We start from the raw sequence: 26,820 nt of genomic DNA on the forward strand, positions 1-26,820 counted from the left end.
CCAGGGGATGGGGGGCACACTTAAAGGAGTTATTAGCGGTAGAACGCTCTTTAAGTAGTTTTCTTATACCCCTACAGGGTCGGCACGTCAGACTTTAATAATCCTGATAGCCCCGTTCTGGCCCAGAAGATCATGGTTTCCTTGGCTGAGGAAGATGTCCATTTCTCAGCCATGGATTCTTCCAGAAATACCAAATCTCCTCTCCCAGGGCCCAATCCTCCATCCACGAGTGGCCAATTTACATCTAGCGGCATGGAATTGGAAAGGTCGTTACTAAGAGGGAGGGATTTTTCGCAGTGCCTGGTAAATACATTACTTAAAAGTAGAAGAATTTCTACAAAAAACATTTACATCAGGATTTGGAGAAAATTCTTATCAGTTTCAGAAACACGGATTGATCAGGAACCCTGTATTAACTAAATTTTAGAATTCTTGCAAAAAAGGTTAGATATGGGCCTAGCCACAAGTACGCTTAGGGTTCAAGTATCGGCTCTAGGGGCACTGTATAATAGAAATTTGGCCAGCAATCATTGGATAGTCAGGTTCTTCAAGGCAGTTATGAGATCTAGACCAATCATTAAATAAAAAGTAGTTCCATGGGACCTAAATCTTGTTCTCTCAGCTTTAACGCAAGCTCCGTTTGAGCCTATTGATGATTCCCCGATTAAAATCCTATCCTTGAAAACAGCTCTTGGTTGCGCTTACATCGGGGAGAAGGATTAGTGATATACAAGCTTTGTACAGACAGCCTCCATACATGCAGTTTAGGGAAGATAGTTGTTGAGACCTGATCCTTTTTATCTTCCAAAGGTAGCTTCAAAATTTCAAAGGTTACAAGAGGTTGTTTTTCCCTCATTTTGTCCTAATCCCACTAATAAGGAACATAAATTTCACACTTTGGATGTCAAAAGATGTCGTCTTAAATATATTTCAGCTACAAACGCTTGGAAAAAAGATAATTCCTTATTGATTTCCTTCCAGGGAGTTAGAAAGGGACTTAAAGTATCTAAAAACACACTATCTAGATGGATCATGGAGGCAATATCTCTGGCTTATACAGCAGGTGTCTTGGAGATCCCAGAAGGTGTTAAAGCTCATTCCACTCAAGCCGTGGCCACAGCCTGAGCGGAGAGATCTGAAGTGTCGATTGAAGACATTTGTAAGGCGGCCACATGGTCTTCTCCATCTACTTTCTTTAAACACTATAGACCAGAGGTGTCAAACTGCATTCCTGGAGGGCCGCAAACAGGTCATGTTTTCAGGATTTCCTTGTATTGCACAAGGTGCTGGAATCATTCTGTGCAGCTGATTAAATTATCACCTGTGCAATACAAGGAAATCCTGAAAACATGACCTGTTTGCGGCCCTCCAGGAATGCAGTTTGACACCTCTGCTATGGACTATATCTCGGTAACTCCTCTGATATCACGTTTGGGAGAAGGGTGCTTGAAGCAGTTGTCCCTCCCTAGTCCTGTTTACTTCTCTGAAAGTCTCTCGTGGTGCTGTCATGGCGACTGAATAAATACGTAAGCTACTTACCGGTAGCGGTGTTTTTCAGGAGCCCATGACAGCACCTTTATATTATATTCCCTACCCTTTTTCTTGTATGGGTCAACACTGTCTTTTCCTTTAAGTGCTAAGTCTACCCACGTGGTGAATTGTACCATATATTAAGTTGATTTTATGCTACTAACCTGGGAGGCCCTCTCATGCTCTGTAAGCCAACTGATGTGGGAGAGAGGTGCCGCCCTTTTGTCTGTAGGTTTCCTGTCCCTGAAGGGCGGAAGCACCTCTCTCATGGTGCTGTCATGGGCTCCTGAAAAACACCGCTGCCGGTGAGTAGCTTACGTATTTCGGCATAAGAGGGTGGGGTGTGCACAAAAGGTACTCTTTCTTTTGACTGAACAGGTGGAGAGGGAGATGGCAGGCCAATTTTTTGTATATAATCATTTTTATTTGGCATATGATTATAAAAATCTTCAGTGTGAAGCTGTAATAGAACACCTAGCTCTGTAGGGGGCCCAAGTCTTAAAAGCTGTGAATGACAGATCTCACACCTTGAGCACCTCAGCACTGTAATATAGTACTGAGAAAAAGCATCAGAAACCATCTAGAACATTCCAGAAACGTAATCCCATAAGGAGTTATGAAGATAGTATATTTTCTAACCGTATAACATGAATATTTCCGAGATCCACAGAACATGGCGAATAGCTGCCTGGGTTTCGACTCATTCTGGCACCCAGGGGTATGGAAATACATCTAGTAGAAGCCAGGTAGCAAAGGCATGTTTAGTGTCCAGGTGTAGCATAGGCACAGCCGGATCTGTTTGCGCTAGAACCGTTGCCCTACGACCGTCCAGAAAGATGATCTTTCATAGGTTTTAGAGTTTTTAGCTACAAACCTGCAGAGTATGGGATTTAGGTTGAGTCCAGAGGGCAGGATAGGAGTGAAAGCTCACCGACATAAAGAGGACTAAAAATCCTCCAAAAAATTGAAAAAAAGTCAGAGAAAAAAGCAGAGATGTTTACCTGCTGAAGCCTCCAACCAAATGCACTGGCAGGGTGCAGCGGAACCGATTAATGATGGCAAACACACAGGTGCAAAAAATACCGATGAAACAACCACTTTCAATCCAGTGTTGGCCGTTTGGTATTAGTGCACAAAAAGATAAGAGATAATAGTCTGTATGTGGCGTTGTTCACACAGGTAATGCAGAGCATCTAGTTTACAGCCTATTAGTAACGCACATACAGGCGGGCTGCCCAGTGCTACAAATTGCATGCTATGCGAACAGAGGCAACAGTTTACAGAGCCATCTTGGTCCGACTGCACCCTGCGAGATAAAGTGCAAAAGAAAAAACATATCAATGTATGCAAGGTATTAGTTTATATTGGGGCCTCAATACATAAGCTGGCAACCCACATCAAGGGTCCTTACATTTTGCCAGTCTAACGTTAAACATAGAATAAAAGCTCACCTACACAAAGAGGACTAAAAATCCTCCAAAAAAAGTCAGAGAAAAAAGCAGAGATGTTTACCTGCTGAAGCCTACAATGCCACATACAGACTATTATCTCTTATCTTTTTGTGCACAAATACCAAACGGCCAACACTGGATTGAAAGTGGTTGTTTAACCCCTTTCTGCCATCGGACGTACTATTCCGTCCATGTGGGGTGGGCCCTACTTCCCAAGGACGGAATAGTACGTCCAGCGCGATCGGCCGATCTCACGGGGGGAGCGCGGCCGGGTGTCAGCTGCTTATCGCTTGGTAAGCCTGCATAGCTCTGACAGATCGGTGATCTGACAGAGTGCTGTGCAAACTGTCAGATCACCGATCTGTGATGTCCCCCCCTGGGACAAAGTAAAAAAGTAAAAAAAAAAAAAAATTTCCACGTGTGTAAAAAATAAAATAAAAAAAAATCCTAAATAATGAAAAAAATATATATATTATTCCCATAAATACATTTCTTTATCTAAATAAAAAAACAAACAATAAAAGTACACTTATTTAGTATCGCCGCGTCCGTAACGACCCAACCTATAAAACTGTCCCACTAGTTAACCCCTTCAGTAAACACCGTAAGAAAAAAAGAGGCAAAAAACGCTTTATCATACCGCTGAACAAAAAGTGGAATAACACGCGATCAAAAAGACAGATATAAATATCCCTGGTACCGCTGAAAGCGTCATCTTGTCCCGCAAAAAACGAGCCGCAATACAACATCATCAGCAAAAAAATAAAGTTATAGTCCTCAGAATAAAGCGATGCAAAAATAATTATTTTTTTCTATAAAAGTTTTTATTGTATAAAAGCGCCAAAACATAAAAAAATTATATAAATGAGGTATCGCTGTAATCGTACTGACCCAAAGAATAAAACTGCTTTATCCATTTTACCAAACGCGGAACGGTATAAACGCCTCCCCCAAAAGAAATTCATGGATAGCTGGTTTTTGGTCATTCTGCCTCACAAAAATCGGAATAAAAAGCGATCAAAAAATGTCACGTGCCCGAAAATGTTGCCAATAAAAACGTCAACTCGTCCCGCAAGAAACAAGACCTCACATGACTGTGGACCAAAATATGGAAAAATTATAGCTCTCAAAATGTGGTAACGCAAAAAATATTTTTTGCAATAAAAAGCGTCTTTCAGTGTGACGGCTGCCAATCATAAAAATCCACTAAAAAACCCTCTATAAAAGTAAATCGAACCCCCCTTCATCACCCCCTTAGTTAGGGGAAAAATAAAAAAATTAAAAAAATGTATTTATTTCCATTTTCCGGCTAGGGTTAGGGTTAGGGCTACGGTTAGGGTTGGGGCTAGGGGTGGGGCTAGGGTTGGGGCTGGGGTTAGGGCTACAGTTAGGGTTGGGGCTAAAGTTAGGGTTTAGATTACATTTACGGTTGGGAATAGGGTTGGGATTAGGGTTAGGGGTGTGTCTGGGTTAGAGGTGTGGTTAGGGTTACCGTTGGGATTAGGGTTAGGGGTGTGTTTGGATTAGGGTTTCAGTTATAATTGGGGGGTTTCAATGTTTAGGCACATCAGTGGCTCTCCAAACGCAACATGGCGTCCCATCTCAATTCCAGTCAATTTTGCATTGAAAAGTCAAATGGCACTCCTTCGCTTCCGAGCTCTGTCATGCGCCCAAACAGTGGTTTACCCCCACATGTGGGGTATCTGCGTACTCAAGACAAATTGTACAACAACTTTTGGGGTCCATTTTCTCCTGTTACCCTTGGTAAAATAAAACAAATTGGAGCTGAAGTAGTTTTTTTGTGAAAAAAGTTAAATGTTCATTTTTATTTAAACATTCCAAAAATTCCTGTGAAACACCTGAAGGGTTAATAAACATCTTGAATGTGGTTTTGAGCACCTTGAGGGGTGCAGTTTTTAGAATGGTGTCACACTTGGGTATTTTCTATCATATAGACCCCTCAAAATGACTTCAAATGAGATGTGGTCCCTAAAAAAAAAAATGGTGTTGTAAAAATGAGAAATTGATGGTCAACTTTTAACCCTTATAACTCCCTAACAAAAATAAAATTTGGTTCCAAAATTGTGCTGATGTAAAGTAGACATGTGGGAAATGTTACTTATTAAGTATTTTTTGTGACATATCTCTGTGATTTATTGCATAAAAATTCAAAGTTGGAAAATTGCGAAATTTTCAAAATTTTTGCCAAATTTCTGTTTTTTTCACAAATAAACGCAGGTAATATCAAAGCAATTTTACCACTATCATGAAGTACAATATGACACGAGAAAACATTGTCAGAATCACCGGGATCCGTTGAAGCGTTCCAGAGTTATAACCTCATAAAGGGACAGTGGTCAGAATTGTAAAAATTGGCCCGATCCATAGCCTGCAAACCACCCTTGGGGGTTAAGGGGTTAATCGGTATTTTTTGCACCTGTGTTCTTCTCATCATTGATCGGGTCTGCAGCACCCTGCCAGTGCATTTGGTTGGAGGCTTCAGCAGGTAAACAGGATAGGAGTGACCCAAAGGGGATAAAGGCTAGTGTAAGACCATGTGATCTCTCTCTCTCTCTCTCTGATGCTTGCAGTCCACTTCAAAAGGGGGAGTCATGTCGAGTAATGTGCTATGAAGGACTTAGGACCCCTCTGGTAGCCCATGCCCCCTGCGGCCTATCACGCACATGATTGAACATCACACTGTAAGTGACGTGATCCATCTGCTTATATCTGTTGTACTTTACCTGTACTTGCACATCTGACCATTGCATATGTATAGCCATCTGGAATATACTGTATTGCTTATTGTGCCCTTAAGGCGATTATAAATATGTAATTTCACCTTGGGCTGCTCTTTATTTCGATCCACGAATCCACACATCCATTTCACTGTTTTAGGTCCCTTTCCCACATAATTTTTTTGCCTTCAGTCGCAATCCATCGAATTTTGAGAAAAAACGGATCCGGCGACTGATGCTGACAGATCCGTTTTTTTCTTTTAGACTTGTATTAGCGACGACTTGCAACGGATGACCTCCGTCAAATTGTTTGTCCGGCGGCCAGAGACAACGGAAAAAGTAACGTTTTTGTGTACATCGAAAAACAGGCAGCGATGGATCTGTTGTCGTCTGTCGTTTGCTAGAATGGAAGCCTATGGCGCCGGATCCGTCAAATGACGGAATCCGGCAACTGATTCCGTTTTTTTAAACTGAGCATGCTCCAATATTTTTTTTTCCTCCTTTTTTTTTTTTTAGGATCCAATTAGTCGGATCCGGCGAAAAAACTGATCCGTCGTATCAGTTTTTCACAATCTGCGACCGATCCGTCAAGCCAATGGATTGTGCCTGATGGCAAGAAACTGATGTGTGAAAGGGGCCTTAAATTTCAATGCTACCAGGGCTGGTTTCTGGCTTGATATAACCCTGTTAACGGACCAGGCGTTTATCGAACGAGGTGGCAGTCCTACCATCCTACCAGGCTTTTTCACTGGTGCTAGTGAAAGGGGCCACTCAGGGTTGTGAACCAGTTTAGTGCCATGGAAGTCTACGTGAGCCACATTCTCTCACTTCCTGTGCCTCCCTGGGCCATGTGGAGAGGGTGGTGTCTGTGTAAAACTGTACCAATTTGACCTTTCTTGTCCCCGGGTCGGGGTACAGAACATCACGTTGGTAAAAGTGGGAAGACCGCATTATGTGATCCGCCTGACATAATAATGATGTTAGGCGGGGTGGTGGAGTGGGAAACCTTCACAGAGATGTAAAGACCCCTGTCTTCCTCAAGGAACTGTCTACCACCTGGTACCTTTCAACCAGGCCCACCAAGTAATTGGAATTCCGGTGGTCTCCCTGGGCAACCCAGGACTGCAGCGGCCTCGGGAGTGTATGAACCTATGCATGATGACTTTCTCCTCTATCTGTGCTTGGGAGATTCTGGTTGCAACTACTTTTTAACCGGGTGTAGGTGGTCAAACATTGGGATTGGGGAGGTTTGTCAATGGGACAGGCCCAGTGGTGCACCCATTGCATCCTGATAGTCAGTCACACCTAAGAAAACCAAGATTTCTCTTTTTCAACTTGGTGTAATCTTTCCAGTGACGATATGCACATGTGCTTTTGCCATGTCTAAACTGTGTGCAGAATTATTAGGCAAGTAGCATTTTGATCACATGATACTTTTTATACATGTTGTCCTACTCCAAGCTGTTCAGGCTTGAGAGCCAACTACCAATTAAGTAAATCAGGTGATGTGCATCTCTGTAATGAGGAGGGGTGTTGTCTAATGACATCAAAACCCTATATAAGGTGTGCTTAATTATTAGGCAACTTCCTTTCCTTTGGCAAAATGGGTCAGAAGAAAGATTTGACGGGCTCTGAAAAGTCCAAAATTGTGAGAGATCTTGCAGAGGGATGCAGCAGTCTTGAAATTGCCAAACTTTGGAAGTGTGATCACCGAACAATTGAGTGTTTCATGGCAAATAGCCAACAGGGTCGCCAGAAGCGTGTTGGGCAAAAAAGGCGCAAAATAACTGCCCATGAATTGAGGAAAATCAAGTGTGAAGCTGGCAAGATGCCATTTGCCACTATTTTTGCCATATTTCAGAGCTGCAACGTTACTAGAGTAACAAAAAGCACAAGGTGTGCGATACTCAGGGACATGGCCAAGGTAAGGAAGGCTGAAAAACGACCACCTTTGAACAAGAAACATAAGATAAAATGTCAAGACTGGGCCAAGAAATATTTTAAGACTGACTTTTCAAAGGTTTTATGGACTGATGAAGAGAGTGACTCTTGATGGGCCAGAGGCTGGATCAGTAAGGGGCAGAGAGGTCCACTCCGACTCAGACGCCAGCAAGGTGGAGGTGGGGTACTGGTATGGGCTGGTATCATCAAAGATGAACTTGTGGCACCTTTAAGGGTTGAGGATGCTCAACTCCTAGACCTACTGCCAGTTTCTGGAAGACAACTTCTTCAAGCAGTGGTACAGGAAGAAGTCTGTATTTTTCAATAAAAACATGATTTTCATGCAGGGCAATGCTCCATCACATGCCTCCAACTACTCCACAGCGTGGCTGGCCAGTAAAGGTCTCAAAGAAGAAAAAATAATGACATGGCCCCCTTGTTCACCTGATCTGAACCCCATAGAGAACCTGTTGTCCCTCATGAAATGTGAGATCTTCAGGGAGGGAAAACAGTACACCTCTCGGAACAGTGTCTGGGAGGCTGTGGTGGCTGCTGCACTCAATGTTGATCGGAAACAGATCAAGCAACTGACAGAATCTATGGATGGAAGGCTGTTGAGTGTCATCATAAAGAAAGGTGGCTATATTGGTCACTAATTTTGAGGGGGGGTTGTTTTTGCATGTCAGAAATGTTTATTTCTAAATTTTGTGCAGTTATATTGGTTTACCTGGTGAAAATAAACAAGTGAGATGGGAATATATTTGGTTTTTATTAAGTTGCCCAATAATTATGCACAGTAATAGTTACGTGCACAAACAGATATCCTCCTAAGATAGCCAAATCTAAAAAAACCCACTCCAACTTCCAAAAATATTAAGCTTTGATATTTGAGTCTTTTGGATTGATTGCTGTCAATTTTGCATTGAAAAGTCAAACGGCGCTCCTTCCCTTCCGAGCTCTGCCATGCACCCAAACAGTGGTTTACCCCCACATGTGGGGTATCGGCGTGCTCAGAACAAATGGCACAGCAACTTTTGGGGTCCAATTTCTTCTCCTACCCTTGGGAAAATAAAAATTGGGGGCGAAAAGACCATATTTGTGAAAAAATGATTTTTTATTTTTACGGCTCTGCATTATAAACTTCTGTGAAGCACTTGGGAGGGTTAAAGTGCTCACCACACATCTAGATAAGTTCCTTAGGGGGTCTACTTTCCAAAATGGTGTCACTTGTGGGGGGTTTCAATGTTTAGGCACATCAGGGGCTCTCCAAACTCAACATGGCGTCCCATCTCAATTCCAGTCAATTTTGCATTGAAGAGCCAAACGGCGCTCCTTCCCTTCCGAGCTCTGCCATGCACCCAAACAGTGGTTTACCCCCACATGTGGGGTATCGGCGTACTCAGAACAAATGGCACAACAACTTTTGGGGTCCAATTTCTTCTTTTACCTTTGGGAAAAATAAAACAAATTGGAGCTGAAGTAAATTTTTTTGTTAAAGTCAAATTTTAATTTTTTTTTTTAAAAAACATTCCAAAAATTCCTGTAAGGGCAGGCTCACACGTCCAGATAATTCCGGTACCGGAAAAATCGGTACCGGAATTATCCGTGTCCGTGTGCCCGTGCGTTTCTGTGGCACATCAGTGTGGCACACGTGTGCCGCCTGTGTGCCGACTGGGTACCACATGGAGCGTGCAGGAGACCGCGCTAGAGATAAGCGCTGTCCCCTGTATCTGGTGCTGAAGCTGCCATTCATATCTTCTCTGCAGCAGCGTTTGATGTAGAGAAGATATGAAAAATCATTTTTTTTTTTTGTTGTGTTTAAAATAAAGATCCCATTACAGTAATGAATATGCGGCTCCACCCCTATGGGAGGTGGAGCCGCATATTCACGACTTTAATTGGCGGCCCCACGTGACCGCATACAGGAGAAGCTGCGACCAGGACAGGACACTGCGAGGGAGCAGGGTGAGTATTTTAATTACAGCGGGCGGGCGCACAGGGGGTGGGAGGGGGGGGTGGGGACAGGGATCTTTATTTTAAACACGAGAAACAAAAGAAAAAGGATTTTTCATATCTTCTCTACAGCAAACGCTGCTGCAGAGAAGATATGAATGGCGGCTTCAGCACCACGTGGGGGGGACAGCGCTTACTGTAGCGCTGTCTCCTGCACGGCACACGGACTCCGTGTGCGGTACGTGTTTTACACGGACCCATTGACTTTAATGGGTCCGTGTAATTCGTGCGCTCCCACGAACACTGACATGTCTCCGTGTTTTGCACACGGACACACGGTCCGTGAAAACACGCCGACATGTGCAGAGACACATTGATTTCAATGTGTCTACGTGAGTCAGTGTCTCCGGTACGTGAGGAAACTGTCACTTCATGTACCGGAGCCACTGACGTGTGAAACCGGCCTCAAACACCTGAAGGGTTAAAAAACTTCTTGAATGTTGTTTTGAGCACTTTGAGGGGTGCAGTTGTTAGAAAATACCCAAGTGTGACAACATTCTATCATAAAGACCCCTCAAAATGACTTCAAATGTGATGTGGTCCCTAAAAAATAAAATAAAATCTCGGTGTGGCAGATAAAATGGTCCCTCCTCACAGCAGCCCTGAGAGAGTCAGGATGTTAGAGATTACAGCGGCTAAACAGAAGACTTTTGCCAGGCTGGTGGAAGCCTTCCCTGCTCATTCTGTACAGTCTGTGCAAGATGGCTCAGGAGCAGAAGGGATCAGACTAGGAGGAGGAAGAGGTCAGTGAGGGGCTTCTGGGCGGTAGGTAATGGCGTCCCTCCCTCAGAGACCAGAGAGAAAAGTCAGAGAAATGCAGCTGTGTCTATAACGCAGGAGGGAGAAAAGGAGCTTTCTCTCTGGGACATATACACAACTATAAGTGGTTGTAGCTCCTCTATAGATTCTAACAGGCTGCAAATGGATGACATTAAAGTGGACCTTAATCACTTCAGACAAGACATGCATACATTTAATGAAAGAATGGAGGAGTGGAGGACATTGTTCCTGGTGTACAGAAGGAAGCTGAAATTCATAAGCAAAATATTAATATGCTTCTTAATAAAGTGGATGACGTTGAAAATGGGTCTAGGCGTAATAACCTGCTCATTGTTGGGATGCCAGAAAAGATGGAGGGCCAAGACCCAGTCATCTATTTTGAAGCATGGCTTCTGAATATATTTGGCAGCTGGCCATGTCTCCCTTCTTTACCATAGAACGCGTGCGCAGAGTTCCCACACGACCAGGGCCACCTGGCGCACCACCTCGTTCTATTATGAAAATCCTTCATTTTCAGGATGGCGATATAATTCTACCCAAAGCAAGGGACCATAAGTCTCTAACCATCAACAGATCCAATGTGTCCATATATACAGACTTTTCGGCGGAGGTGCAGTGGAAGAGGGTGCAATTTTGGGGCATAAAAAGGAGACTGCGTGAAAAACATCCAATATTCCATGCTATATCCAGCACGTCTGAGTTGCTGTGGTAGGAAAAGTCCAGATGTTTGACAATCCCAAAGAGGCGATGGCTTGGATGGACACCTACGAAAGGTTCCTGCTCCATGATAAGGGATAGGGAAGTGTTTCGTGAAAAGAGGGACACTGGTCTGATGTACAGATCCCTTGAAGTTTGAAGAATCTAAGTTCTGTGGGAAGCACTTCACTGTTCAGATTATGTCATGAGGAAATTGTAACGGTTATGTTTTCCAATTTCAGGATACCTAATAGCCCTACCTCTCACTGGATGGGAGGTTTTAGTTTAATTTTAAGTTGTATGGTTCTAGCTATGGTTGTAAAAAGAAGACAACACACCAGAGACATTACTCCTCATCAGGAAAATGGAAGAAAAAGGGACACCCTTAATGGCAGCATTTAATTGAGAGTCTGGATGTATGCTGATATGTATAATCTTATATATGGGAATGGCGTATCAAGTTAATATTGTGACCTGGATTGTCAGGGGGCTGGGTGATGTGGTGAACAGTGGTGCGATGTTTGATTGGTTACGCCAATACCAGGCCGGTATAGTCTGCCTAACAAACACTTTTGACAAATGACAGATTACACCTGATGAAAAGGGCGTGGGTGGGGAAAACCTTTCATTCCGTCCACTCGTCTCAATGCTAGGGGAGTCAGCGTATTAGTACACAAGGATATCCCATTTATGGGGCAAGCAACAAAAATTGATGCAAATGGTAGATATATATGTATTGCTTGTGAAATTTATAATACAAAAATAATTATAGTAGCTGTGTATACCCCCTTCCTCCTAACTCCTCAGAGGTGCTGAAGTTAATTATTTCTTTTACAAAAGATTTTCCAGATTTCCCTGTTGTTGTGGTGGGAGGTTTTAACGCATATCCTAATCCATATTGGGATGAATATCATGTGGGCACTATCCCACCAAAACATCAGGCCAACATCTCTGCATTACTTACTATTGGAAGTAGGAATGCTAGATCTTTGGTGTGTAGGTCATCCTGGAGTCAAACAATTCTCTTGCTACTCCTCTTCCCACCGTTCGTTATCCCGCATAGATCTGCCTATCGGGAATATTCTTCCCAGAAATATTTCGGATCATTCTCCATTATTCGTACAGTTAGAGGTGGGGGACGGTCCCCTGGGGGGGGGGGGTTTATGTTTCTATGGCGCCTGCACCCATATTGGTTGCAGTCTTTTAAAGGCTCGATGTCAGATTTGATGGGACAGCAGAGACCAATACAATATAGAAAATAAGGAAGGCCTATGTGCTGGGTATATATATAAGGAAACTTAGCAAAGTAAAAACTAAAACCAGAGAGAAATCTCAGGAATTGCAACAAGAGTTCATGTCACGGGAGGCGATTTTATATAGAAAAAATGTGTCTGATGTCAACAGATTACAGTGGAAAATAGCCCAAAAAAGTATGGCAGATCACCTACTAGCACTTTCCTCACAGAGGCATATGTTTATAAAGCAAAACTATTTCATTGAAGGGGAGAGTGTGGGATACCGGTTGGCATAAATAATTAAGGCGCAGGCGGGATCATCGCATATAGCTAGACTTTTATCGAGAGATTGCAATATACTCACTGATACTTCAGATATTTTAACAGCCTTAAGTCAATACTATGGAGAAATATACAAAACCAGATCTGCAGAAAGGGAGGAACAAATATCTACATACTTGGCAGGGGTAAAACTCCCTAAGCTGTCTCTAGAGGCTATCAGATGCCTTGATCAACCATTCACTCTGGAAGAGGCATTGAGTAAACTCCAAAACGAAAAGGCTGACGGGCTCCTTGGAGAGATTTTACTTCCCAGATTGTTGGGGGTGTTGGAGGGAGCAACAATAGTTGGGAGATTGCCTACTTCAATGACTGAAGCAATTATTCAGTTGTAATACCCTGAATGCCCAGATTCCCATAGACCACGGTGGGCAATTAATTTTCCTGAGGTGCCATATGAGAGACCATTACTGTTGTGGAGGGCCAAACTAATAGCTTGAAATTAATTCTACTCAATATTATTTTATTAATTGTATCACCTAATATTGAGCATAATTAAGTATGCTGACACCCCCATATATATCTTTGAAACCCCCCCCCCCCCCCACAGCCCCTTATATACAGCATGAGCCTCACACAGCCTACTACATATGCAGCATGAGCCCCACACATCCTCCCTAAATACGGCATGAGCCCCGCACAGCCTCCCTATGTACGGCATGAGCCCCGCACAGCCTCCCCATGTACGGCATGAGCCCCGCACAGCCTCCCCATGTATGGCATGAGCCCCGCACAGTCTCCCCATGTATGGCATGAGCCCCCGCACAGCCTCCCGATGTACGGCATGAGCCCCGCACAGCCTCCCGATGTACGGCATGAGCCCCGCACAGCCTCCCGATGTACGGCATGAGCCCCGCACAGCCTCCCCATGTACGGCATGAGCCCCGCACAGCCTCCCCATGTACGGCATGAGCCCCGCACAGCCTCCCCATGTACGGCATGAGCCCCGCACAGCCTCCCCATGTACAGCATGAGCCCCAGAATCTCTCCACATACTGGATGAGGCCCCACACAGCCTCCCATATACTGCATGAGGCCCCCACAGCCTCTCCATATATTGTATGACAGTATACAGCCTTCCCATAGCCTCACCATGTGCAGCATGTCGCCCCCATAGCCTCCCCGTGTGCAGCATGACACACCCATAGCCTCCCTGTATGCAGTATGTTCACCCCCCATAGAATCCCCATGTTCATGCACATGAGAAAAAAAAACACCCCACACTCACTGTTGCTGTCTCCGATGCACTGACTCTCCAGCGGTACACAGCTGACGCAATGACATGACGTCATCACGTCAGCTGTTTCACACGCTGATTGGTGGAGGAAGTGGCCGGAGGCCCCTCTTCCACCGATGCTGACTGCGGGAGATGGCGGGCACGGTGCGGCCCACGGATCTCAGGTTTTCAGCCCCACGGCTCTCGGTCCGCGGGGCAGACTTGAGCCGGGGGGCCGGATGTGACCCGTGGGCCACACTTTGCCCAGGTCTGCTATAGATCAATATCTCTTCTCCCTGTAGACATAAAAAACTGTTTGCTAAAGTATTAGCCATGAGACTTACTAAAATAATAACGGAGCTAATACATGAAGATCAAACACATGTCTACTTTACATTTGCATCATTTCTTAAACATGATTTTTTTTCTTCCTTTAGGAAGTTAGAAGGGTTAAAGTTGACTAGCAATTTTTCAACAAAACTTCCAAGCCATTTTTTGGAGACCACATCACGTTTTAAGTGCCTTTGGCGGGCCTATATATGGCCTATATGACAGAAAATAACCAATTTTAACATTTTACTTTTTTTTTTACATTAACTTCATATTTTTTACTTTCAGAAGGGTAACAGCAGAAATAGGACCCCAAAACTTGTGCAATTTCTTCTGGGTACGCTGATAGCCAAAATGTGGAGGAAAACTGCTGTTTGGGGCATGGCAGGGCTATGGAGCGAAGCAGTACTATTTGACTTTTTGAAAAGAAAATAGCTGGAATAGAGAGCAAATGCCATGTCTCATTTGGAGAGCCCCTAATGTGCCTAAACAGTGGAACCCCCTCCCCACAAATGACCCTGTTTTGTAAACTAAACCCCTCATGGAATGTATCTAGATGTGTGGTGAGCACCTTCAACCCCCAGGTGCATCAGAGGTTTATAACATAGAGGCATAAAAATAGAACATCACATTTGTCTCACAAAATTGTGCTTTTTAGCCTTAGGCTACCGTCACACAGTGGCATTTTGATCGCTACGACGGCACGATCCGTGACGCTCCAGCATCGTAACAATATCGCTCCAGCGTCGTAGACTGCTGTCACACTTTGCAATGTACGACGCTGGAGCGATAATTTCATGACGTATGTGCGATGTAGAAGCCGTTGGTTAATATGCGCACATCGTATACAATATCGTGAACACCTTTGTTACACCATGCGATCATGCCGCCACAGCGGGACACTAGATGACGAAAGAAAGTTTCAAACGATCTGCTACGACGTACGATTCTCAGCGGGGTCCCTGATCGCAGGAGCGTGTCAGACACTGCGAGATCGTAACTATATCGCTGGAACGTCACGAATCGTGCCATCGTAGCGATCAAAATGCCACTGTGTGACAGTACCCTTAAATTTTTTTATCACAAGGGTAATAGGTGAAAATGCACCCTACAATTTGTTGTGCAATTTCTCCTGAGAATGCTGGTACCCCATATATGGCGGAGAAATACTGTTTGACAAGGCTAGGAAAGGAAGGAGCACCATTTGACTTTTTTAGCTCAAAAATAGCTGGAATTATTAGCGGTTGCCACATTGTGTTTGGAGAGCCTCTGATTTGTCTAAATAGTGAAAAAAAAAATGCAAGTGACCCTATTTTGGAAACTAGACCCCTCAAGGAACTTATTGAGATGTGTGCTGAACACTTTGCTATATGTTACAAACTTCTGTGTAGTAGCTGTGATTTAAGTGAAAATATCTATATTTTTTTTCCACAAAAATGTTTTTAGCCCCAAACTTTTTATTTTCACAAGGGTAGCAGGAAAGAAATTGAACCCAAAATTTGTTCTGCAATATCTCCTGGGTATACTAATACCCCATATGTGGGGGAAACTACTGTTAGGGCTTATGGCATTGCTCAGAAAAGGAGTGATGTTTTGGAAAGCAGAGTTTGATAGAATCGTCTTGTCGTGTTTGAAGAGCCCCTGATGTGCCTAAACAGTTGAAGCAAAATCGCTATGACGTACCCAGTACATCGTAGGTCGGGAAGGGGTTAAGACAGTATTATTTGTATAACATAATCAGCCATAGGCTTAGGGGAGGACTGACGTTATAATGTTATGTAACTGAATATGCTAGATAATACAAATAGACACTCTCTATCTACTTTTAGGCCATGTTCACACGTTCCTGATTTCCCTGCTGTTTTTTCTGCACTAAAAACCGCAGCTCTTGGCAGAAAACGCAGGTGCGTTTTTGGTGCGTTTTTTTATGCGGTTTTTAGTGCGGTTTTTTATGCAGTTTTCTCTGCAGAGTCTGTGTGTTTTCTAGGAAGTTTTTTAGGGTTAAAATGGCTGAAAATACCCTAACCCTACCACTAACCCTACCCCTAACCCTATCCCTAACCCTAGTTCTAACTGTAGTGGGGAAAAAAAAAAAAAATCTTTATTTTATTATTGTTACTACCTATGGGGGTGATAAAGGGGGGGTCATTTACTTTTTTTTTTTATTTTGATCACTGTGAGGTTATCACAGTGATCAAAATATGCCTGGAACGAATCTGCCGGCCGGCAGATTCGGCGGGAGCACTGCGCATGCGCCCGCCATTTTGGAAGATGGCGGCGCCCAGGGAGAAGACGGACGGACGGATGGACACCGGGAGGCCCGGTAAGTATAAGGGGGGAGATGAGGGCACGGGGGTGTGGCATCGGAGCACAGGGGGGTGGCACCGGAGCATGGGGGGTGGGATTGGGTCACGGGGGACAGCCACACTCCGCCCGCGCACTTCCTGCTGCAGCGGTTCTGCACCACAAACCGCAGAAAACCCGCAGATATTTTTTTCGTCTGCGGGCTTTACTGCGGGTTTGACCCTCACAATGGAGGTCAATGGGTGCAGAACCGCTGCAATTCCGCACAAAGAAGTGACATGGTCCTTTTTTACCGCAGCAATTCAGTGCGGCTTTTTTAGTGAATTTCCGCAATGTGGGCATAGCGGTTCCTGTTTTCCATAGGGTACATTGTACTGTACCCTGCATGGAAAACAGCTGCGGACCCGCAGCGGCAAAATCGCGGCGGTTCCGCAGTAAAAAACACATTGTATGAACATGGCCTTAGTGTGAAAATCGAGTGTAGTTGTAGGTCAAATTTATCCAGCAATGACAAATTTTGAAGGATTCACAAACATTCAAGTACCAGTGTAAGGCTGGTTTCACATTTGCGTTTTTTGCCGCTGCGTTTGTACCGCATCTAAACGCATGCGTCGTGTTTTCCTATATTTACCATTAAAAACGCATGCGTTTTTTTTGTTCGCGTTTGGCCGCGTTTGACGACGCATGTGTCTTTTTGTCGCTTGCGGCTTGGTGCGGAAATGCAACATGTAGTATTTTTAGAGGCGGGAAACGCATGCGTTCGATTGCGCACGGTTTGCGTAAAAAAAAAGCATTGCTGTCTATGTAAACGCATGCATTTTTAAGCACATGCGTTTGGTTGCGTTTTTGAACGCATGCGTTTCCATAGAGAAAAACAAGTCTAGACACTGATGGGCCACCCCCCACCATCAAGGTGATAAAGGGATCCTAACCCTAGCCCTAACCCTAAGCCACCATCAAGATGATAAAGGGATCCAAACCCTAGCCCCAACCCTCACCCTAACCCCAAAGGGATCCTAACCCTAACCCCAAAGGGATCCTAGCCCTAACACTAATGGGAAAATGGAAATAAATACATTTTTTTAATTTTTCCCTAACTAAGGAGTTGATGAAGGGGGTTTGATTTCTATTTATAAGGGGTTTTCAAGTGGATTTTTATGATTGGCAGCTGTCACACACTGAAAGACGCTTTTTATTCCAAAAAATATTTTTTGCGTTACCACATTTTGAGAGCTACAATTTGTTAGGGTTGGCGGAACGCACCGAATATATTAAGTAAGATTGGTGCTTTCGCCACCCGGGATCCACCGTGCAGGAACGAACCTGCTGCTAAGTGAATGGCGGCACTATATGGCGGTACAATGTGATTACACACATGGGTTAACTTCACCCTGTGTGAAGGAAGCGATCCCTGTTAAGTCACAGGGTCGCGGTACCGCACAGAGAGCGCAAGCAAGGAACCACAGAACTCTATTCCAGGACACAGGATTAGAGTTAGTGTAGACCTCTTGCGATCGACACCACAATAGGGGTATCTGAGGTAACTATTATGCACAGAAGTGTATGCTGTGCCACACTAGCGGACGCCACTAACCATCCAGACTTGGGTAAGGTAAGCGCACTAATAGCGCACGGCGCTGCACTGGCGGTCACAGCAGTTAGACGCTGCTTCGTGTGTTTAGGCTGTGAGTTCAGCCGGGCGCTAGATTGCAGCCATACACCTTACGCGAACAGTCATACACAAGGGATGGGTTTTTTAAGTAACGACTTGCACTCAAGAACACACACACGATTACAATAGTATACTAGCGCATGGCCGTGCGGTCATGCGAAGCTTATATAGCTGCAGCACGTTCAGGACCCTTCAAAGAAGGACCAATGGATTTGCAGCAGTACCTGAGCATGTGACCCTAGATCTCCATTGAGATCTTGCCCTGGGCATGCTCAGTGTGTGCAAAGTAGGACTAAGTCCTAGCACCTACAGGACCTTCCTGAGCATGTGACCCTATATCTCCACTGAGAGATCTTGCCCTGGGCATGCTCAGTGTGTGCAAAGCAGGACTTAGACCCAGAAAAGCCTGCTCGCTGCAGATCAGTGCAGGGTACCATAGCAGAGCCTGGAGAGGCAGTAGTAACCCTTTGCACAGTACCAGTCTCAGTGAGATGCTGGGAGCAACGTCTCCGCTGAGCAGGCCCACTGCGGCCGATGCAGAATGGGAGACTGCAGGAGACACGGATCGAGATTCTCCCTGTGCAGCAGAGGAAACTCGACTCCTAACACAATTTTTCCATATTTTGGTCCACAGAGTCATGTGAGGTCTTGTTTTTTGCGGGACGAGTTGACATTTTTATTGGTAACATTTTCGGGCACGTGACATTTTTGATTGCTTTTTATTCCGATTTTTGTGAAGCAGAATGAACAAAAACCAGCTTGTGAAATTTCTCATCATGCGTACCAAAAGCGCAAACGCAGGAAAAAACGCATGTAAACGCGTACAAACGCGGCATTTTTTTAACCGCATGCGACAACGCATGCGTCTAAAAAACGCAGCGTTTGTACGCTTTTACATGCGTTTTTTTCAACACTTGCGGATGCGTTTTAAACGCTGCGGATTTAAACGCAAATGTGAAACCAGCATAAGTGATCTATAAAAGAACCTGCAACTATGTTTGCAGTGGGCAGTGCTGCAAATTCTTTTTCAGATCCCCCAGTGCTTCCATATTCAGCTAATGTTTCTATTGGCTGGCATGACATATATGATATGAAGGACTTGCTCTCCTTTCTTGTATCCACTGTTTAGTTACATCTCCAAAGCCATGCCTTGTGTACATGACCAATCTGCTCCAATGTGCTTTGCTCTGTGCTATAGCGCTTGTACCTGTCGGAGAATGTATGAGATGGAAGATTTATTTTATGAGTCTCCTCTGAAGATGGCTATAATAGAGTAGTGAAAATTTGTAACGACACTACCTGGTCACCTAACACTGTAATCTCCGTCCCTCTTTGGGGTCTATTGTCTAAAGCTTTAGTCACACTAAACAACTTACCAACGATCACGACCAGCGATACGACCTGGCCGTGATCGTTGGTAAGTCGTTGTGTGGTCGCTGGGGAGCTGTCACACAGACGGCTCTCTCCAGCGACCAACGATCAGGGGAAAGGCTTCGGCATCGTTGAAACTGTCTTCAATGATGCCGAAGTCCCCCTGCAGCACCCGGGTAACCAGGGTAAACATCGGGTTACTAAGTGCAGGGCCGCACTTAGTAACCCGATATTTACCCTGGTTACCATTGTAAAAGTAAAAAAAAAAAAAAGCACTACATACTCACATTCTGATGTCTGTCGCGTCCCCCGCCGGCGTCCACAGGGTTAAAACTGCTTTCGGCAAGAGGGCTGCTATTGCACGCGCTGCTGCCGAGAGCTTCCCTGCACGTCACCCATGTGCTCTGCTTTACGGCCGGCGCTGACACATTAGCAGCACTCCTGCCGAAAGCAGTTTTAACCCTGTGGACGCCGGGGGATGTGACAGACATCAGAATGTGAGTATGTACTGTTTTTTTTTTTTTTTTTTAACTTTTACAATGGTAACCAGGGTAAATATCGGGTTACTAAGCGCGGCCCTGCGCTTAGTAACCCGATATTTACCCTGGTTACAAGTGAACACATCGCTGGATCGGCGTCACACACGCCGATCCAGCGATGACAGCGGGTGATCAGCGACCAAAAATGGTCCTGATCATTCCCCAACGACCAACGATCTCCCAGCTGGGGCCTGATCGTTGGTCGCTGTCACACATAACGAGATCGTTAGCGGGATCGTTGCTACGTCACCAAAAGCGTGATGTTGCAAGATATCGTTAACGATATCGTTATGTGTGACTCCAGCTTTAGTCCATCAATAATTTAATTGTATTACAAGTGTTAAATGGACTGACAGCTCTCCAGGAGAGAATAGCACAGAGCAAACTAAGTGGGTCCAATGAACAAAGAATATATATAGACTAGTGATTAGCGAGTGTACTCCTTGCTCGGGTTTTCCCGAGCACGCTTGGGTGGTCTCCTAGTATTTATGACTGCTCAGAGATTTAGTTTTCATCGCGGCAGCTGAATGACTTACAGCTACTAGCCTGCTTGTTTACATGTGGGGATTCCCTAGCAACCCGGCAACCCCCACATGCACTCAGCCTGGCTAGTAGCTGTAAATCATTCAGCTGCCGCGATGAAAACTAAACCCTCCACTGAACGGTAAGGGCTCCACTGCCTTTCTTATTATAAAGGGGTTCTGTGTGCTAGTAGTGTTGTTACTATCTGGGGCTAGTAATTGATTTACTGGACGGCTACTAGATAAATTTTTTGTTTATCGAATCTATTTAGCTTGTTCTTTTGCTATTCTCTCTTGGAGTGCCATCTGGGGCTCGTATTTTGTTTTATTGGACGGCTATCAATCTCTATAGATTCTTTGTTCATTGGACCCACTTAGTTTGCTCTGTGCTATTCTCTCCTGGAGCGTGGTCAGTCTATTTAACACTTGTCTATTTTTCTGTAAGGGTGACACCTACCCCTTATTGACCTTAGCAGCTGAGGGGATTCTAGAGATGGTTTTCTGCTGCATGGTCAGGTAGTGCCTGTGTGTTTTTGTATTTTCATTTTAATTGTATTACAGTTTGCATGGAAATGCTATAAAATATATAATAGAAATATATAATTTCACTGCAAAGTTACTGAAGAGAACTATTTTTTTTTCATTCTTACTAGGTGACTGTACCAGGAGCTCAGAGGGATGTCTGATCTTCTCAGACTTTTCTGCAGATAATTTTAGTATCACACCTGACATTTGCGAAGAACATGTCATTATACCCGATCCAGCTCAAGATATCATCAGAAAAAATCTGTCATCTGATCCTTTTCAACAGGTCCTTTTTTCTGCTTCATTTAAGACCAATATGCAAAACAAAAGTCACAGAAGGGCTGTCAAACATGAAATACTTCACATAGCGGAGAAGCCATTTTCATGTTCAGAATGTGGGAAATATTACAGTACTAAATCAAAACTTGCGAAACATCAGAGAAGTCACACAGGGGAGAAGCCATTTTCATGTTCAGAATGTGGAAAACGATATAGTGAGAAATCTGTACTTTTTAGCCATCAGAGAATTCACACAGGGGAGAAGCCATTTTCATGTTCAGAATGTGGAAAACGATATAGTAAGAAATCTGTACTTTCTAGCCATCAGAGAATTCACACAGGGGAGAAGCCATTTTCATGTTCAGAATGTGGAAAACGATATAGTAGGAAATCTGTACTTTCTAGCCATCAGAGAATTCACACAGGGGAGAAGCCATTTTCATGTTCAGAATGCGGGAAATGTTTTACATTCAAATCAAGTCTTGTTAAACATCAGAGGATTCACACGGGGGAGAAACCATTCTCTTGTTCAGAATGTGGGAAATGTTTTACATTCAAATCAAGTCTTGTTACACATCAGAAAATTCACACAGGGGAGAAGCTATTTTCTTGTTCAGAATGCGGGAAATGTTTTACATTCAAATCAAATTTTGTGATGCACCAAAGAATTCACACAGGGGAGAAACCATTCTCTTGTTCAGAATGTGGGAAATGTTTTACCTTGAAATCAAGTCTTGTTAAACATCAGAGGATTCACACGGGGGAGAAACCATTCTCTTGTTCAGAATGTGGGAAATGTTTTAAAGAGAAATCAAGTCTTGTTACACATCAGAGAATTCACACAGGGGAGAAGCCATTTTCATGTTCAGAATGTGGAAAACAATATAGTGAGAAAACTGTACTTTTTAAACATCAGAGAATTCACACAGGGGCGAAGCCATTTTCTTGTTCAGAATGCGGGAAATGTTTTACACACAAATCAGGTTTTGTGATGCACCAAAGAATTCACATAGGGGAGAAACCATTCTCTTGTTCAGAATGTGGGAAATGTTTTACCTTGAAATCAAGTCTTGTTTCACATCAGAGGATTCACACGGGGGAGAAACCATTCTCTTGTTCAGAATGTGGGAAATGTTTTACAGAGAAATCAAGTCTTGTTAAACATCAGAGAACTCACACAGGGGAGAAGCCATTTTCATGTTCAGAATGTGGAAAACGATATAGTGAAAAAACTGTACTTTTTAACCATCAGAGAATTCACACAGGGGAGAAGCCATTTTCTTGTTCAGAATGTGGGAAATGTTTTACCTTGAAATCACGTCTTGTTTCACATCAGAGGATTCACACGGGGGAGAAACCATTCTCTTGTTCAGAATGTGGGAAATGTTTTACAAAGAAATCAAGTCTTGTTAAACATCAGAGAACTCACACAGAGGCGTAGCCATTTTCATGTTTAGAATGTGGGAAATATTACAGTACTAAATCAAACCTTGCGAAACATCAGAGAATTCACACAGGGGAGAAGCCATTTTCATGTTCAGTATGTGGGAAATGTTTTAATCGGAAAACAAATCTTGTTACACATCTAAAAACTCACACAGGAAAGTAATTAACTATATTTTTTCAAAGTTTTATTGATTTTTTTTTTAACAGCATAATATAACAACTAACAGAAAATCAAAGTCTAAGAGGATGAATAGAAAAAAGCGATAGACTTCATTACATAACGAATCAAAGGAATAAATAGGGTTTAATCATGTTACAAAAATCAAGAAGCCGATGTAGTATATTGATAAGCAAGACACTTCAAGGATGGGAAGTAGGCTGCTGTCACACTAGCAGTATTTGGTCAGTATTTTACATCAGTATTTCTCAGCCAAAACCAGGAGTGGGTGATAAATGCAGAAGTGGTGCATATGTTTCTGTGATACTTTTCCTCTAATTGTTCCACTCCTGGTTTTGGCTTACAAATACTGATGTAAAATACTGACCAAATACTGTTAGTGTGACGGCAGCCTAAGGAGGAGAAAAAGAAAAATCGAGAGGATCTAGGAGTGCAAAGAAGGGACAAACTATAATGCACCTTAGGATAGTTTGGGAGAGTTGGAAATAAGGGAAGGTTTCCCAGTAAAACCATTTAGTAGCGGTTGTAATAGTATATTCTTGTATTTGGGTTATCGGCTTTTTCGTAGCATGGGTTCTAGCCAACTCTATGAACCATTCTTCTAAAGAGGAGGTTCTACTGAATTCCAATGGCGGGTAGGACGCGTGGAAGCGCGGTAGAGCGAAACGGCCATCGTCCGTTAATTGTTCACATTATCCCCTGCTGAAGACTTGTATGTCGCAATAAAGCTTGGATTTTTAGGACGGTGAGTGCCTTTCATTTCTTCATAATTTGACTTTGCAGTCTGCTTTCTGGATTGAGCAACCGTTCCTTTTTGGGCGAAAAAAGCATTAAGCTGTTTGATGCGTGAGACACATTGGTTTGAATGTCGCAGTGGTGCTGATAGTCTTTTTTTTCTCTCTTTTGCATGCAGTATTATTATTTTGGCTACCTAAAGTAGATGCCATTAGTAGTGATTTTCTTATACATCAGTTTGGGCATAGGACACCAGAGCTTTCACTGTTGTACAAGTTTTCTAAATACTGATACTCCTGTCACTTCCTTAAAAATTCAGACTTTACCCCAGAAAGCTCCTTGAGTCGGGCAAGACCACCATGTATGTTACTGTGTCCCCACACACCCCGCAATGCCAACATAGACTAGATACCTCACAGAACCATTTATGCAAGGTGGTGGGAACCCGGTACCACCTTGAAACAATTTTATAGATTATTTCTTGTAATTAGTGGCCATAGCCGATTTGTGGGAGAGGAAAAAGCATTTATCCCACTGATCCTTCATAAATGTGCTTAGGAGCACAGTCTCTCAAGCCTTGCAAAATGGAGGAAGGTCTCCAGATCTGGGTCGATCAACAATTTGTGGTTACCACAGATGGCATGCGGAGGGAATAGGGGGCGACACACAGCATTTCCAAAGGGGATTATTGGGCAGACTGTCCAGTGAATCGTAACAGTCTTGAAGTTGTATGTATTCAAAATTAATACGTATCTTATGAGGACAATCACCTAGGATAGTAGAAAGGGATAAGGGCGTGCAAAATGGAGCTACTTGGTGTATACGTAAAGACCTCTTTTTGGAGCCGGCTAGGAATGAATTTGCAAAGCGTCAGGTGGAAACTTGGAGTGACCAGTTACAGGCATTCATGGGCCCCTCTGATCAACCAAAACACCTCACACCCTTTGTGTACATATAGTTTTCAGTGTCTGATTGACGCTCTATGATACTAAAATAATATTCAGCGCCACAATGTTCCAATTACATGGAAAAGAGGATGCTGTCACCAAGCAAATATCTTATGCAACTCAGACCCAAAGTATTGACTGCGGAACAAATCCAGGATCATTGCCTGGGCTGATGCTAGATATCGACGACTGCAATCAGATAAACTTTTGGACAGGATATAATATTATGAACCGCAGGGGTCAGTATTGGGACCTGTTCTCTTCAACATATTCATTAATGATCTGGTAGAAGGTTTACACAGTAAAATATCGATATTTGCAGATGATACAAAACTATGTAAAGCAGTTAATACAAGAGAAGATAGTATTCTGCTACAGATGGATCTGGATAAGTTGGAAACTTGGGCTGAAAGGTGGCAGATGAGGTTTAACAATGATAAATGTAAGGTTATACACATGGGAAGAGGGAATCAATATCACCCTTACACACTGAACGGGAAACCACTGGGTAAATCTGACAGGGAGAAGGACTTGGGGATCCTAGTTAATGATAAACTTACCTGGAGCAGCCAGTGCCAGGCAGCAGCTGCCAAGGCAAACAGGATCATGGGGTGCATTAAAAGAGGTCTGGATACACATGATGAGAGCATTATACTGCCTCTGTACAAATCCCTAGTTAGACCGCACATGGAGTACTGTGTCCAGTTTTGGGCACCGGTGCTCAGGAAGGATATAATGGAACTAGAGAGAGTACAAAGGAGGGCAACAAAATTAATAAAGGGGATGGGAGAACTACAATACCCAGATAGATTAGCGAAATTAGGATTATTTAGTCTAGAAAAAAGACGACTGAGGGGCGATCTAATAACCATGTATAAGTATATAAGGGGACAATACAAATATCTCGCTGAGGATCTGTTTATACCAAGGAAGGTGACGGGCACAAGGGGGCATTCTTTACGTCTGGAGGAGAGGTTTTTCCACCAACATAGAAGAGGATTCTTTACTGTTAGGGCAGTGAGAATCTGGAATTGCTTGCCTGAGGAGGTGGTGATGGCGAACTCAGTCGAGGGGTTCAAGAGAGGCCTGGATGTCTTCCTGGAGCAGAACAATATTGTATCATACAATTATTAGGTTCTGTAGAAGGACGTAGATCTGGGTATTTATTATGATGGAATATAGGCTGAACTGGATGGACAAATGTCTTTTTTCGGCCTTACTAACTATGTTACTATGTTACTATGCTGGACTCTTGAATGACTTGATTGCCAAAGAAAATGACTAATGTTGAATTTTAACCCAAAAAGAGGAAGGCATATACGCTTGGATGAATTCCAGCAGGTATACAGTAGCAGCCTAGTTAGAATTGTCATCTTAAGAACATTGACTCTGCCAAACTTGGAGATTTGGTTCCAAGAGTCAAAATCCAACTCCATCCGGGAGAAAAACAATTGAAAGTTGAAAGAGAATAGCCTCGAGATCGGAGGGAGCATCAGTGCGCAGATAGTTTATATTGTTACTTGAGGGTCACTTAAATGAGAATTTGGACTTCAGAGTGCTCTCTAATTGTTGGTGCAGAAAGATATTTATTGCTTCAGATTTGTCAATGTTTATCTTGACATGTGACTGTCAAATATCGCAGCCAGGGAGGCCACCCATGCTGTTACCTTTGGAGCAAATGGCTCTCTGCTGCCCCCATTGCCCAGGCAATTATGCGATTTACTGATGACTGACGGAGGAGGCTGCATGCTGTTTCCACTAATAGGCTGGTTATCGGGAAACTAACAGTGAGCGAATAGTGTGTGTATATACACTTCAAATTCCCACTTGTGGGATGTGTATATACCCCCAGTATGGTTACAGCTAGCTCCACGATAACCCCAGACTACTCGCTGCCACCACCAGTCATGTTTTATACAGGCTGACTATAAGCCTTGTTTTGGTTCTGGTAGCTTATGGCTTAGGGGTGCGAGTTACAGAACAAAAGGAACAGAAGTATTAAATTGTACACTTGTCAAAAATATAAAGGGAACA

At 43.6% G+C, this 26,820-nt stretch overlaps 1 protein-coding gene across 1 annotated transcript in view; it reads left to right on the top strand.

The window, feature by feature from the left end:
- The window catches only part of LOC138666985 (zinc finger protein 432-like), a 54,769-nt gene extending 30,925 nt beyond the window's left edge, over positions 1-23,844 (top strand). The window contains exon 10 of the mRNA XM_069755193.1: positions 21,330-23,844. Coding sequence (XP_069611294.1) covers positions 21,330-22,921 — 1,592 coding nt within the window. The 3' untranslated portion in view covers positions 22,922-23,844. The remainder of the gene's footprint in view (positions 1-21,329) is intronic.
- Positions 23,845-26,820: the final 2,976 nt, after the last annotated feature.

This window comes from Ranitomeya imitator, chromosome 2 (genome assembly GCF_032444005.1).
Source record: "Ranitomeya imitator isolate aRanImi1 chromosome 2, aRanImi1.pri, whole genome shotgun sequence".
Lineage (NCBI taxonomy): Eukaryota > Metazoa > Chordata > Amphibia > Anura > Dendrobatidae > Ranitomeya > Ranitomeya imitator.